The sequence below is a fragment of the Lampetra fluviatilis genome, chromosome 11 (genome assembly GCF_964198595.1).
Source record: "Lampetra fluviatilis chromosome 11, kcLamFluv1.1, whole genome shotgun sequence".
Taxonomy (NCBI): domain Eukaryota; kingdom Metazoa; phylum Chordata; class Hyperoartia; order Petromyzontiformes; family Petromyzontidae; genus Lampetra; species Lampetra fluviatilis.
Window position 1 is genome coordinate 2209932 of NC_136285.1, and position 16340 is coordinate 2226271.

General features: G+C 49.7%; 1 protein-coding gene across 5 annotated transcripts in view; it reads right to left on the reverse strand.

Annotated features, from left to right (window-relative positions):
* Positions 1-16340, reverse strand: part of AASS (aminoadipate-semialdehyde synthase) — a 57130-nt gene that overhangs the window by 19258 nt on the left and 21532 nt on the right. For all 5 annotated transcript variants that reach the window (XM_078860792.1, XM_078860789.1, XM_078860790.1 and 2 more), the window contains 4 exons: positions 15950-16061; positions 12278-12340; positions 11275-11342; positions 6337-6458 (listed from right to left, as the gene is read on the reverse strand). In XM_078860792.1, coding sequence (XP_078716918.1) covers positions 6337-6458; positions 11275-11342; positions 12278-12340; positions 15950-16061 — 365 coding nt within the window. The remainder of the gene's footprint in view (positions 1-6336; positions 6459-11274; positions 11343-12277; positions 12341-15949; positions 16062-16340) is intronic.

Here is a 16340-nt window from a genome sequence, read left to right on the forward strand (position 1 = left end):
GACCATCCCGTCAGTTTGCGGGTGATACGGGGAGGTACGAATTTTCTTCGTGCCCAGGAGCTCACAGACTTATTGGAGTAGTTTGCCGGAAAAATTTCTGCCCTGGTCGGTCAGCAGCCGCTCCGGAGCACCTTTGTCCAGGACATATCCCTGAACAAAGGCCTCCATGATGGCTGCTGCCGACTGATTGGCAAGGGGCCAGGCCATAGTCCAGCGCGTAAAATACTCCACACCAGTCAACAAATATCTATTGCCCCTGGGGGTGGCGGGGAATGGGCCCAAAATATCCAGCGCGACAAGCTCATTTATTCTGGATACTTTGATTGATTGCAAGGGTGGGTTAGACTCCCGTGCCGGCGGTTTTCGTTGCGCGCACCGAGGGCATGACCCCAATAAATCCCCGACATCCCTCGTCATGCCTGGCCAAAAAAAATCAAGTTGGAGCAAGTCGAGGGTCTTTTGGGTCCCCAGGTGTAGGAGGCGCTCGTGAGCGGCCCACACCACCTTTCCCCGCAACCCAGAAGGGACCACCAGCCGGTGTCGATGGGATTTCCCGTCCCAATGCATCAGCAGACCTTGCACCATCTCCCATGCGTCGGCATCACCCCTCCCCCGCGCAGCACCCCCGACGCGACGACGCCACCCGAGGAGGGAGGTATCCTCCATCTGGAGGCGCCCCCATTCAGTGACGGGCAACCCCAACAGGGAATCTTTTCCCTGTTGTGCGATCGAATTAGTAATCAATGTTTCGTCGTCGTCGGCGGCCGCCAAGACCGGAACCGATATGTCCCCCGGAGGCCTGCAACGTCCAGACCCCAGGAGGCATGCACATTCGGAGGTGGTTGGCATGCGCGACAGAGCGTCCGCATTGGTGTGGCGAACGCCCTTACGGTAGGTGGTTTCAAAATCAAAGTCCTGGAGAATCTCCAACCATTGAGACAATTGTCCCGATGGTTGTTGAACTCGCAGGGCGTACTGTAGTGCCGCATGATCTGTGCGGACGGTGAAATGCCGACCGTACAGATATGGGCGATACTGTTGGATGAAATAGACAATTGCCAACAGTTCCCGACGGGTGACACAATATCTTTGCTCCGCAGGAGACAACACCCGACTACCGTACGCGACCACCCGTTCCACGCCGTCAACCACCTGGGAAAGCACGCCCCCAATACCCGTGTTGCTCGCATCGGTGTCAAGCAAAAAGGGCTTAGAAAAATCGGGGTAAACCAAGGGAGGAGCTTTCACCAGAGCGTCCCGAAGGGAGCGGAAAGCAGCCTCCTCCTCCTGTCCACAGTGGAACCGAACCCCTTTTGACGTTAAAGCGTGTAGGGGTTTCGCAATCGTCGCAAAATCCGCGACAAACCGTCGGTAATAGGACGCGAAGCCAATGAAACTCCTGACCTCTCCCACCGAGGTGGGAGTCGGCCAGGAGCTGACGCACTGCGTTTTGGCGGGATCGGTAGCAATACCTGAGCATCCCACGATGTGTCCCAAATAACGCACCGATTCGCGTAACAGATGACATATTTGGGGTTTGAATTTCAAATTAGCAGCCCGCATCTTTTGGAAAAATTTGACGAGATGTTCGTCAAATGTTTTACTAAAGACGATAACGTCATCCAAATAAATCAAGCACGAGTCCCATTGCAATCCAGCCAAAACTAATTCCATTAACCGCTGGAAAGTTGCCGGCGCTGAGTGGAGTCCCATCGGCAACCGGTTGAATTGGAACAGGCCGTGCGGTGTACGGAAAGCAGTTTTAGGCTTTGAATCATCGTCCAGAGGAAGCTGCCAGAATCCCGAAAGTAAATCCAATGTGGAGAAGAATCGCGCTCCCGCCAAGGCGTCAAGCGATTCGTCCATCCGTGGGAGCGGGTATGCGTCGGCCACCGAAATGTTGTTAAGGCGCCGAAAATCAACGCAAAATCGCAACGAGCCGTCCTGTTTCTTAACTAGGACGATCGGCGCTCCCCAAGGGCTGGTGGAAGGAGAAATGATGTCGGCGGCTAACATGTCACCAACAGCCGATTTGACATGGTCCTTTTCGGCGGGAATTAACCGAAAATGATTCTGGCGTATTGGCGCGCTGTCACCCGTATCAATATGGTGACGCAGCAGATGAGTGCAGCCCAAATCGTATTTGTCCCGACTGAAAACGTCGGAAAATTCCCGCAGTAGTGTTTTAAGCTGTTGACGCTCTGAATTTGACAGGTCCGGCGATCCCGCACAAAGCGCCTCGAGCCACCCTTCATCGCTGTCCGAATGTGGTCGCAGCGCAGGGACAGCGCTCACGTGATTCGCGACGGGTTCCTCACAGGGCACCGGCATTGCGTGAGCAAGCACGGTCCCCTGTGGGACCACCACCGTCTGCAAGCCCACATTGAGGACCGCGATGAAGGGGTCTCCGTCCCCTCTTACTATGGTCTGGGCCGGAAGTAAATGAGGTCCACTAACCCCGGCCCTAGACGGCCCCAGCAGAACCCCCTGGGCCCCAATGCCCTTAGTGAAGGGCCGCCGAAGTTTCAAAGGAATCAACATTTGTGCCCCCGGAGGAACGCGCACCGTTCTATCTACGAACGCCGGCACCGTCGCGAACGCCGTCCGACTCGTAACGGGGGATGGCAGAAACGCCATGCGTCGGCCCGATGGGAGCTCAATGCATCCCTGGTCGATTAATATCCTAATCGGCATTTTGGCCAGGAAGTCCGTCCCCAGCAGGCACGGAACCGCCAGCGAGGAGGAAACAAAAATCGGCCCAGACAATTTAATATCCCCGATACAAATTTTGGCTCGAATTTGTCCAATGATGCCAAGTGAGCCCCCATTAGCAGCATAGAATGGCACGTTAATGGGCATCAAATGACAGCTCTGGACAGGGAGAATATTGTAAATCAATTCCGAAATAATGGTCGCCGATGCTCCCGTATCGACCAGGATGCGCACCTCAACCCCGTCGATGTGCCCCACAACGGCAGACGACCCCGATGATGCGGCTACAACACGATGAGCCAACACGGACCACTGGCTGGGTTCAATATGAGTACCCAGAGTGGTGCGTGTTGGTGCAATGGTGCGCGATATCGACCCCCCATTCGCTGCGGTGTTTGAGTGTGTGACGGGCGTGTGCGTGGGCCAAACATGAGGGGTGCCGCGACTCGACGGGTTATGATGACGGAGCTTGGGAAGAGGGCCGGCGTCCCGTCGAGGTGTCGTCCCCTGCTGCCGAGGAGAGCGGCACCCCGAGGCGACATGGCCCCGGATGCCGCAGTTGTAACAGCGCGGGAGCGCTGGCGAAGACGATGGATGGTCGAGATGGCCCGAACCGCCCCGGTCCGCCCGTACTCCCGCTCCCTGCTGCCGTTGATGGTCGATGGCACAAATCTCTTCCGCCGGGAGGGTGGCTGCAGCCACGGCACGCCCGCTCGCCGCCTTGCTGGCCTTCCGTCGTTGTGCGAGCAGGTTTGCGTGGAGGAGTCGTGCCACTTGGAGGGAGCACATCTCCGCGTCGTCTTGTGCGACGATGACGATATCCAAGTCGTCCGCCAGCAGGAGTATCTTTTCCGTGACCATGGCGTCGACACCTTCGATGTCCATCCGTGGAAAGGCCGCCTTCGCCAGTGCCAGGAGGCTTGTGCGGTACGCCAGGGGCGACTCCTTTGCCCCCCGCTGGCGATCGTAAAAGAGTTGGCGACAGTCCGACGGCGGACCGTAGACCGCAGCCAGCAGCTGCATCGCCGTCTGCAGCGTGGAGCGCCTCTCCTTCGGTGCCGATGTTAGAGTGGCAAGGGCGTCGCTGTCGAGGAGTGCCGGCAGCGCGCGGAGAGCCTCGGCGTCCGTCCACTGCGCCATTTCCTGGTGAGCGAGGAAGCGCCGCTGGAAGCCGCCCCAGTCGCCTTCCTCGCCCACAAATTCTTTGAGTGGAGGTAGCCGCTGATGTAACGCAGCGGCTGCCGCGGAAGGTCGCACTCCCCCGTCTCCCCCACCCGGCTGTGCCGCGACTCCGTCTCCCCCACCCGGCTGTGCCGCGACTCCGTCTCCCCCACCCGGCTGTGCCGCGACTCCGTCTCCCCCACCCGGCTGTGCCGCAGCTCGAACAACCGATGGCATCGCTGGTCGCACCCGTGGTGACGTGCCGTCCGTTGGTGATGACGCGGCAGGTACTGTATGCCCGCCGTTGGACTCGATGCTCAACCCGGCCACGCCCTCAACAGCAGCTGCGGCGATGGCGGGATTTTTAAAGTGGTGCTCCGTCGAAATGGCGGGAAGGCGCTGTGGTCGCCGGCTGCCGTCGCCCCGTGGCGGTCCAGCAGCCCCCAGCTGTGTGATCTGGTCCAGCATGGCGGCAGCGGCGTACAGCAGCTCCGCCAGCTTAGCGTGCGCCTGCCTCAGCCCCTCTGTCGACGGCTCTCCATTCTCCTGTTGCTGCGGTGTGGACGCATCCGACCCCGACTGCTCCGTGTTTTCTTCAGCCGTCCCGGGCTCCCCGACTGCAACGGTGTCCTCCCCCTCCGGTACCCTGACTCGAGCTGTCCGGCGCGTGTCCATGTTCGTAGATCTTCACTTCTGACACCAGATGTAATAGAGTTCACGACTCTTGGACGCCGGAGTTGGAGGCACACGGGTTTTATTCACACAGCACGGTTCTGGCATACAACACTAGAGGGGGTGTCGGCCCCCTCACCCGGCTAGCTGGGGATAAACGCGCTAGCTACTTCCTAGCCTGCCTCCTAGTCCTCCTCTAACGGGCTAGGGGAGGCTATCTGGCCCGACACTGGTAAGTCGGGCCCGGTACCCTGAGTCCCAGACCAGCGCTGACAAGAGCACCGGCTCTGGATCTCGGGACCACGCCGCTGGCTCGGTCCTGTTCGGCCCTGATAAGGACGGCGAACCAGGGGAGTCCAGGGCTCTAGCTAAGACGTCTTCAGTCTTCACTGGTTAGCTTAACAAGAACCCCGAGCCCTCCGATACATCCCCTTTTATACCCAACCCCCCGCTGAGGGGTGGGTGGGGCCCCCCCCGGGGTGCCTGGCGCGGACGTCGTAGAGAGCACCTCCCCGTGCACTCACGTAGCCCCGCCCACTGTGTTTGTTTGCCATAAGCTGCCATGCATAACGGGCTCTCTCTCTAACACCCCTACACAATGTACAAAGTAATATATAGTATCGTAATTGTATAGTAAACATTTAGCAGTGTGATACACATTAGGGTGAGTAGAATAATACATAGTGTTATATTAAAATGTATAAGGTGGTTTATAGCAATACAGTATATAATTTAATGTTGGGTTTATCTATGGCAGTATATAGTACGGTGTATGCTCGTGTGATGTAAGAGAATAAAGTTTAGATGGAAGCATATTATATAATTTTTACGACGTAGAATTGTAATGTATTACTTGCTGTTAGTAACTCAGCTTATTGTAGAGTATAGTAAGTATACTGATGGTGCTATGCAGTTTATACTTTAGTTTTTTATGTAGTTTATACTTTAGTTTTCTACGTGGTTGTTTAGTAACTGCAGCTACATACTATTAACATTCCTTTCCTTTGTTAATGCTACTCCCTGCACCCCCCCTTGGTGCTGTTGATCCTGCATAATGCATGGGCATAATGACTATGAAACCCCCCCACCCACCTCCTACGCATTTCCCATGAATATGCTAAATTCCTCTTCATATGCACATTCCTTTTGTTAAGGCGCTCTTCCACCTCCAACCCAGCTTATATATAAGCTCCTAGCTTGGTAGTGTCTCATTCTTCACCTGAAGACGGCTGCTTGCGTTGTAGCCGAAACGTCGTGAGAATTATTTTATTTTATTATGTTTTATTTTTATTATTTTATTACTTCCCTTCTACGTGACTTTACCGAAAGAACCAAGAAGATGAATCCCTGCAGTCACGAAAGCTTTAAATCTAAACATTAACCCTAACAGTAATATACTCGTTTCACCCTTTCTGTGAAACATAAAAGTGACACGTAATGATTTAGTATGTTATGCGATTGAAGTAAGCGCCCTAAACTGGGCAGCAAACGTGGGTGGTGCCACAAGGACGTTTGGTGGTGCAGGGGCCACCCAGCCCAGCGGCCCCCTAGTGCCGGTCCTGTCCCTCATACTTACCAAGCACAGAGTGACGTGGAAGGCAATGTTCTATTCGTATGTATGGATGTATGTATGTTGAACTTATTTCACACCGTACGTAGACAACCGTACTAATCGGGGGTGCAAGTGAAGGACAACAATTCCCATTGAGTGTGGGAATTGTAACATGGCGAGCGTGCGGCGAGGTTTATGAGCGTGGCAGCGAGCACGGAGGGTGGAGATAGAGTTGGTACCGATAGTGACGGCGATGTCTGGGTCTCGGGTCAGGTAATCGATGACGGGGCCAGACACGTAGCCTGAGCCCAGCACCAGCACGCGCTTGCTAGCAGCCACGTTCAGGATGCGCGCCCTCGCTCTACATGCGCACATGATACAGCAAGACACACACGCACAACAAAGGTCTCTCTCGAATCGTACAGGTTGTTGGGGCAAGCGCTGTTTGTGAGCACCTATTAAGGCAGGAATGGCACACGAAGGGGAGGGACGCAAGCGCCAAGCCCGGCCTACTTTGTCTCCCCAATGTTGATGTTTACAGACCGCATCAGGTACAGTACTCATTGAAGCCTGAATCGCCTTAAGGGAGGTCCAGATATTTGTTACAGGTGTTGTTCGCGAGTGGGAATAGACTCAGGTCACCCGGTTCGTAGTGCGGTGCGCTAACCACAGCACTACTCCCCACACACGCATGTACAAGATTCTCGCAACAAGGAATTACTTGTGCACGAACGCACACACATCATGCACACGTGAGCAAGCCTAAGGTCATATGAACACAAGTATCCACTAACAGTATTACTCCCATAAAGGTAAACAAGTCAAGTTGTTGCCATACCCAAAGCGAGCAATGGGCCGTGCTCATGTCAGTTGGCAGTTCGACCCACTGGTGTAAATCTGACATTTTAATGCAGGAACTCGTTCATCCACATGAAATCAGTGTTTACTTTACACCAGGGGTCTTAAACTCGCGGCCCGCGGGCCAATTGCGGCCCTCGGGACGATATTTTGTGGCCCCCACCTTAATATGAAAGTTTAATGTTAGTGCGGCCCGCGAGTTTTATATTGTAGCAACCCCGCTGTTAGCTGCCGTGTGGGACAATGTTATGATGTTCTGGTTTCCTACTGTGTGCCTGTCCAGTGAATGCGGCATGCATGTGAGTGATATGGGGGGCGGGGTCGTGTGTGTGTGTGTTTGTGTACGTGTGAGAGTGAGAGAGAGAGAGCCGGGAGAGAAAAGAGTGGCTTTGGATGTGCGGAGAGCAGGAGGGTGAAATTCATAGTTTTCCGCCCTCTTTCGCGCAGGTCATGATGTATCCTGTGCTTCATTTGTAAATCACAAGGTGCCGGAACGCTAAGTACATATGACAGTGCAGGTACGACGAGCACAGGTCCCGGAACACACGTAAAACGACGCTTAAAACAGCACACACATGCCACTTACATTGCAGTGGGACTTATTTAGGCTATACTGCAGTGACGGTATCAGTCTGTGTCAGTGATTAATAAAGTGGCATCTTGAGCAAAGGCGACTTCTGTGTCCAGCGGAGAAAACGAACGGAACACACACACACACAATTTGTTAAATTGAAGGCAAATTCAAGGGACACCACGGCTCCTTTACGCACACGCTGCGCTGTGAGGTTTTGGGAGCTTCTTTACGCAGACGGATTATTCTAAACCGCAGCAGTTTATAACACGTCATTGAGCTAATATCTACATTTTACAGTCTGGGCTGTTTTACATTATTATTTACACGTCATTGAGCTAATATCTACATTTTACAGTCTGGGCTGTTTTACATTATTATTTACACCTGAAATGTGTGGATGAATTTTTATGATTTAAATTCCCTCATCCTCTGGTGGTGACATTTACGCACCGAGCCACAGACTGTACATGACGATGTGCATAATTATTTTGGTTCATCTTAGAAGTCTGCATTTGCTATTATTTTATGAAATTGTGATGCTGTTGTTAAGAAAGCTATATATATAACTTATTAGATTATCTTGTTATTGCGTGGCCACAAATTAGTAATTCATCCACCGATGTCAACAGGGGCTCCGTAATTTTCTAGTGATTACATTATATTGTTATATTTTATTTTAATCATTTCTTTAAAAACTTTTTTTAATATTCATATTTTTTTCGATACGAGAGGTACCGGATCTGCTCAAATAAGTCCCGGAACGCAGGCAAGCCAACACGCCGGCACAAAGTAAGCACAAAAATGTATAGAAAAATGTGATGATGTGACTGAAGGCAGCGAAAGCCCCGACAGTGGCCAGCAGCATTTGAACCCCGTGGTCACACAATGACGCTGCCTCATATAGTCCTCTCCTCTCCCTCTTTCGGTTCTCCACTGTGCGCGCACCGGAGCGCGTCAAAGCGCAGATCCACAGCTCATCCCGGCTCAGATCCCCGTGCTTTGAACAGAGAAGCGTGTATAGTAGCAGCCGCTACAGCTGTGTCTGCCTGTGACTGGGGTGTGGGGACGAAATCTGATGGGAACGTATTACCCCCCCCCCCCCCCCATAATCTACGCACCTGTTGTTACCGGAAAAAGCGGAATTGAAGTGCATTTGCGGAAATTACGTCTCCGTGCGTCGCTGGTTGGCTAAACACTTGACTGAAACTTTATTGCGTGAGCGACAGCAAGTGGAATGAATATATATCTTGTCACACAACCCCAATCATGTCTTTTTCAAAGCCTGCAGTGAAGAGAAAGGTTGGTGACGAGCACAGACAATTTCAGGAAAAGTGGGAGATGCAATATTTCTTTGTTGAGCACATGAGCACCCCGACGTGTCTTATTTGTACAGAAAAAGTTGCGGTGCACAAGGAATACAACCTCAAACGTCATTACTCAACTAGAAATGCTGAGGAGTATGCAAAATACCAGGGAGTTGAGAGAGCCAACCGGGTTGCCAATCTTAAAACATGTCTACTGAGGCAACAAAATGTCTTCAAGAAAGCAACCAAAGAGAATAATGCAGCAGTCGAAGTAAGCTACGTAGTTAGTGAGATGATTGCTAAGGCAGGAAAGCCATTCACAGAAGGCGAGTTTATCAAAAAGTGCATCTTACACGCTGCAAGTATAGTCTGTCCGGAAAAGAAAGGTCAGTTTAGCAACATCAGCCTTTCTGCTAACACCGGGGCAGAGCGCATTTCTGACCTGTCAAGTGACATTTATGATCAACTGCGTGAGAAAGCCAAATTTTTCAATGCATACTCAGTCGCTCTTGACGAGAGTTCAGACATCACTGACACTGCCCAGCTCACAATATATGTCCGTGGTGTTGATGACAATTTTGAAGTGATGGAGGAGTTGCTCACAGTAATTCCAATGCATGGCCACACCACCGCTCAGGAGATATTTTGCCAGCTGTGTGATGCCATTGTGAATGCCGGTTTGCCATGGAAGAAGTTTGTTGGAATAACAACCGACGGAGCGCCATCAATGACAGGGAGGAAAAATGGACTGGTGGCACTTGTTCAAAGAAAACTAGAAGAGGAGGGTGTGGAGAAGGCCATTGCTCTGCACTGCATCATCCATCAGCAAGCCCTTTGCAGCAAATGCCTGAAGTTTGACAATGTGATGTCTGTTGTTGTGAAATGCATCAACCAAATCAGATCCAGGGGCTTAAAGCACCGGATTTTCCGTACTTTTTTAGAGGAAATTGAGTCAGAATATGAGGATGTGCTCTACTTCACCGAGGTACGTTGGCTCAGCAGGGGAAACGTCTTGAAGAGATTTTTTGAGTTGAAAACAGAAGTGAAAGCCTTCATGGAGAAGGATGGGGTGGCTGTTCCTGTGCTAAGTGATCCCAAATGGCTCATGGACTTAGCTTTTCTTGTTGACATCACGCATGAGCTGAATGTACTGAACAAGAAGTTACAAGGCCAGGGGCAGCTCGTCAGTGCTGCCTATGACAACGTGAGAGCATTCTCCACAAAACTTGTGTTATGGAAAGCCCAGCTCTCTCAGACAAACCTTTGCCATTTCCCAGCATGCAAGGCCCTCCTGAATGCAGGCACACCATTCAGTGGTGAGAAGTATGTTGATGCCATTTTGAGGCTACAGGAGGAATTTGATCACAGATTTGCAGACTTCAAGACGCACAGAGCCACTTTTAAAATTTTTGCGGATCCCTTCTCCTTTGATGTGCAAGATGCCCCTCCTGTGCTTCAAATGGAGCTCATTGACCTGCAGTGCAACTCTGACCTCAAAGCCAAGTTCAGGGAGGTGAGTGGAAAAGAAGACAAGCTTGGGCAATTTTTGCGAGAATTGAACCCCAGCTTCCCTGAGCTTTCCCGAATGTTCAAGCGGACCATGTGCCTTTTTGGGAGCACATTTTGTGTGAAAAGCTCTTCTCCACCTTGAACTTCAATAAGTCCAAGTACAGGTCCAGACTTACTGATGATCATCTTCAAGCCATACTGAGGGTCTCAACTGCTTCCTCCCTCAAGCCAAATGTGGCTCAGCTATGTGAGAGGAAGCGCTGCCAGGTCTCTGGCAGCAAGAAGTAGGCAAGAGAAGCCATGTTCAGAAGAACCGTTCATGTTCTTCAATATTCTATTCATGTTCAGAAGAACCCATTGAAGTTAAATAACTGTTAGTAATGACATTTGAGAAGTTTGGATTTTTTTAGCAAAGTTTTTTTTGTGGAATACCTGATGCGGCCCAGCCTCACCCAGATACTGCCTCCAGCGGCCCCCAGGTAATTTGAGTTTGAGACCTCTGCTTTACACAGTCACTGCTACAGGAAGTCATTGTAAAAATAATTAAGTGTGACGACCACCCAGCTGTGCATCTGCCTCTCTCCAGCTTTGCTTTGTCACGACTTCACCAACAGAACAGCAATGTGTGAAAATGTGACGCATCACTTAAATGAGGAAAACCAATTGGCACTTAATGGAGCCTGCTCTGTGTCAGAACAATCAACAGGAAAGTGCATTCTAGAAAGGAGGTGATAACCACGATAATGATGGTCTTATTTTTAAATAGTGCCAGCCATGCAAATCACATCTGAACATTCTGTGGAGTTTGCAACGCTGGCAGTTTCTGCACGGAGGGCACAGAAAACCACAGACAAGCAGGGAAATTTGCCAGAACCAGTTCCCACAATTTGGGCACCGATGTTGGGACGGACGGGTGGTGACCCAACGCTCACCTGCTGTCTCGTAGCTTCTCTATGTATTCAAATTTAGGTGTCAGCTTGTTGTTTGACGCAATGACAGCCTGGAAATGAGACAAAACAAGTTAGGCCAAAACGGCCTTGTAGCTCAAGTGTAATTATTCCACAATGATTCAAGGTTAAGCTGCGCGCTCTTTGTTTTAACCTGGAAGAGAAAGACAAGGTTCGTGGAGTGTTAATGGCAACATCCGGTAACCCATGTGTGCGTGTGACTAACGTCATTAAGCAGTCATTAGAGAGCCGCATGGGGCTCCGGAGCCGCAGGTTCCCAACCCCTCGGGCTAGGTAGAAGAGATTGGTTTTAAGGGAGGAACGGAAGCAGGTTGTGGTCCCATGCCCCCACGCCCCCCCTTTCCCCAAGTAGCTAAGGTCACAATACACAGAGAGATGACACGTCAATGCGCTGTTCAAATGGTATGTGTTTCATGTTGTATATCAGGGTGTGTTTTGTTGCCACAATGTGGTGCTAAAGTCCCCTGTGCACGGTGGCGAGATGTTAACCACCTTACCTGGTATACAGGTTGAGGGTTGGATCCCGACTCCAACGCATGTTTATTTGGAGTTTGCATGTTCTCCCTGTGGTCACGTGGATTTTTCTCCAGGTTCTCTGTTTTTTTCCTCCACATTTAAAAACGTGCGTTTAGAGTATCTGGCTGTTATAAATGTCCACGTGATGAGCCACTTCGTTGAGCTATAATTTGTGGCCAGGTCGCTCCTGAAAAATAGCTATGTAGCTCAGTGGACCTTACCTGATAAAATAAGTTTACATTTTAAATCACTCCTGCACGGTATCCATGCTGCAGCCTGTGTGCCCCCAAGGAGGCGCGCCCCACAAATTGAGAACCGCTGGCTTCAATCAATGACAAATATTGGGGAGTTGTTTTTTTATTGAGGCAACGGGCCTTTTGGAAATGGAGACAACATAGTCTTCTCACTCATTCCGGCTCATCAGCATGTCATGGCATGAGAAGCTACTCACATCTCGCACTGCAGGAGAGAATTCCGTCTGTTTTTCCAGGGGCTTGTTAGCGTCCGAAGCCAGCTGTCGAAGACAAGAGAGGCACGGCACCAGGATCAGCGAGCACATAGTAGCAGCCTACCGCACTCACGCTCCACCTTGACAGCCAATACCTTTGTTTGTAAAAGACAGACCACTGGAAAAACCAGTGTGGTCTGTCTTTGTACAGTGTTTGTGATTCATCATGAGACACGTTTGTGTTTTCTGTTCTGATTTTTATGTTTGCACTGTTGGTGTATTTTATTTAGTTTTTTTGCCTTTTATCATTTTGGTGACCTGGGTCATTCTCGCAAATGAGACTCATGAATGGCCTCTTGATCTCTCACCTGTCTGCACACAATAAGCTTAAAACTTTCGCCACTAAATCAACATAATCGTCATCGTCTTCTTATTTGTAAAACGGTAATAAGAACAAATTACAACATATGCCCAATGAGATATCTCCATTAACAGGTTTAAGAATGTACATGTGCCATGAACCAGTAATGTAACTCACAAGAACATTAATTCCGATTGAAAACTCATTTCCTTAAAACTGCTTTTTGTATTTAGTTTGTTGTCCTTTCCCCGCACGTCCGATTAGCACGGTTGGCTGCGTAAGGTGCGAAAGAAGTCAAAATACATACATACGTGACATTACTGAAAGGCGGATTACTTTACTGTGAAACTAACTGATGCAAAAGTGTAACAGTAATGTGATTAGACAAAAAATAAATATGAAACTCCCTTATATTAAATTATATATATTTTTCTAAACAAGCCCGGCTCTTTAACTAGTACCACTCATCTTGCTGGAATTTTGGCTGCTTTCCTAGCAGTTATTTCTTTTTCAGAAATCAGGAAGTAGCATTGAGGGTTGGCAAATTGCTCGGTGCCGCCTTGGAGAGCAGTATTTGGGGAAACACAGCTCCATTTCTGCCTCGGCGCATGGTCCAGGCCATATATTCACCCCGTGCAAAGAGCCCATTAATGCTCAAACTTTGCTTCTTGGGGTAAGAGGACAGGCGGCCGGGTACCCGCAGTAGATCCTGGCACAAGAACGCGGCCACCAGCCTGCGTACACCCTTCCGTTTCGCACAAAACAAGTTTAACCGAGCTTGCAAAGTCTGCTGCTATATAAACCACTTGAGTGTAAAATACACGGTGTTAAAATATAACGCATTCCACATATTTATTTGATGCTTCATTCCTCCTGGTCCTTGGGTAAATGCCAAGGGAGGAAATGCCTTTTGCTCAGAGCTGGCACAGCAAGCATTGCAGTTGGCTACCGCCCAGACTCCCAACGATATATACAGTTTAGAATGTATTCACACAACATAGCGTACACAGCTCTTTTCATTCCTGACCAAAAACGACTCTGCCCCTGAATGTGAACTTTTAACGTCTAGCTTTCTTTTCCTTTTTGATCAAAAAAAGAGAGCCTGAAATGTTTTAAATGTTTAACAAAGACATTCACAAAGTCACAAATTCCTGCGTGTTTACCTACTCATGCAATAATTACCGCAAGCAATATTTGAATGTTACTGTAAATGAATTTTACTATGAAAGGTTTTGTTTCAAGTAATTTGTCCGAGCCAACGTTTGTCACTACAAATACATTTGATCTAGTGTTATGTTTGTGCACCCTTTTTCTGAGTTCTTCTGTAAAGCGGGCGGTTTTTGCTTCGATTTCTATTTGCTTCCTTTGTTGTTGTACTTGGTTCTAACGTTACTGCTCTTGTCATGTTGGCGACTGAGGTCACCACTCTTGCAAATGAGTCTATAGATGCCTGTTTCATGAGCTGACACCTGGGTTACACAAAATGTAACTTGAAACTTGAAAAACATTACCACCCCAGTCTGAAATATCATTTGGTGATTACGAATGGGAACATTGCCTAAAAAAATGTAGACACCCATATAATGTACGAATTGTATCTAATTACAATTTTTTATATCTATTCTTAATTGTGCTTCACATTTATGTTAAATGGCAATTTTAGAATTTTGTTTACGAGATGGAGCTTGCAGACTATCTGTTGTACTTATTTAACTGGAGGGCTCCTCTGAAAAAGACTTCTGGTTGCAATGAACGCTTGTCTGGTTATATATCTCAGTGTGTAGGTGTAGTGACTGGGAATGTCACTTTGTGGTGCCGGGCTTGCGAGGCCACGGCGGGATGTCTATTGTATACTGTTGTGTGTACACCCCGGACACGGGGTGTAGTACCAGCCCTAGTGGGGGCTTGGGTGAGCGCTGGTTAAGTGCGGTGGCACCACGCACAGCGTGCGGTGCGGGCTCCCGTTGAGCGACAGAGTGTCAGCCAGCTAGGGTTATGTTGGGGGCATGATACTCTGGCTGATCTGAGGATATGTGACTGGATGATACTGGAGGGGGGGCACCGGTGGAGGGGGCCAATGGGTGGTTACATGGTCCAAGAAGAACTCTCGAGAGCCCTCGGGCAAGGGCGAGAGAGATCGAGAAGGTGGGCTGGGCGAGAGGCAGAGCCAGCCCCAGCCTGGCCTGATATAAGGGGGGCCCTGAGAGGGGCTCTGGGTTCTTACTGTTGGAGAGGCAGGAGATCCACGTCAAGCTTGAAGAAGCCTCCAGCCCAGCGGTCCGGAACCCAGCTTGTGGTCCGGACCGGGATAGTGGAACCGTGTCTAGTTCTGCCGTAGCGTGGTTAGTTGGGTGGTCACCACCCAAAAGTGTGTTGTGTTAATAGCCCTGGAGTATGTTGTGTTTATAGCCTGGAGTATGTTGTGCTATGAGTTTAATAAAACGTGCTGTTCCCAAGACACCGTCTGCGACTCAGTTGGACTCACTAGATATGTAGACAACGATATCAACATTATTGTGAGGACCAGGAATGTAACCATTCGTCCATCCATCTATTAAAATTGATAATTGTTTGAAATTGATGCAAACTTTACGGTAACATTATATCTAGGCTAATGAATCAGACAAAACAATGAACATGATACAGAAAACATGAGCAACGATACAAAAGAGATGAGAATGGATCGATTGATGAATCAAATCATTACCTCGCAAAGTGACAATTAAGAGGCATCAGTGCACACGTTACATGTCCACTGGTGCCTCTGCTTGTGAACGCCATACCAAGCAAATAGGTTCTTGGTGAGAGCTGCTGCAATGCTGTTATGTAAGGGTGGTATTGTACCTTGCCTGGGACGGAGCACCCAGCTGCACTCAGCAAATCAGCAGTCAAAGGTGACTGATGATCCAGCACTCACCAATTCACTTCAGCCACACTCTCACCGGTGATCAGTTACCACCTTATCACTCTTATGTAGCTACTACCATGGTTACCATTCCCGTGAACTTCACTAATCGATTCTTCCACCCATGTTGAGAACACACTCACTCACCTACACATTCACCTACACACTCACTCACCACACTGCACATCACAAAACTTCTCATTCTGCTTCTTCCCTCACACTGCTCCACTTTAGAATTCCCTCCTCCCGTCGTCAATTTTTCCAAGCTTTTATAACAATAACCTTGCTCAATTCAAGAAACGTGTTACACTCTTATCTGTTTACAACTTTGATCTGGCGGTTTGTTGCTGAACGCTTGACGTTTTTGGCCCTGTGCTCAGCACTTGTGTGAAAAAATAATAATAATTACCATCTGGAAAATGTACGGATATAGCCGGTCTCCGAAGTACTCCGTCGCCTCCACGGGCATCTGTGCAGGCAGCTGGTCGATGGAGCAGATGAGGATTCCATCCTCATTCACACTGCACCCAACACGCACAGCACAGCGTGATCTCACGTCGAGTCGTACCGTTCAGTACCCGGCACGCGCAGCACACGCAGTGTGATCTGATGTCAAGTCGTAACATTCAGCACTCAGTGGTGCATGGCTCGTGGGGCGCCAGCGGTGGTGTGGGCCAGCGGTGTCGCGTTCGCCGTTTGTTGCAGAGTTCGCGGTTCCAATGCGACAGACTGCCCCTGGTTTTTACTGCATCTTGTTAACCATAAGCAGTGCGCCCCGTCTGCTTAATGGTGTTAAAGAT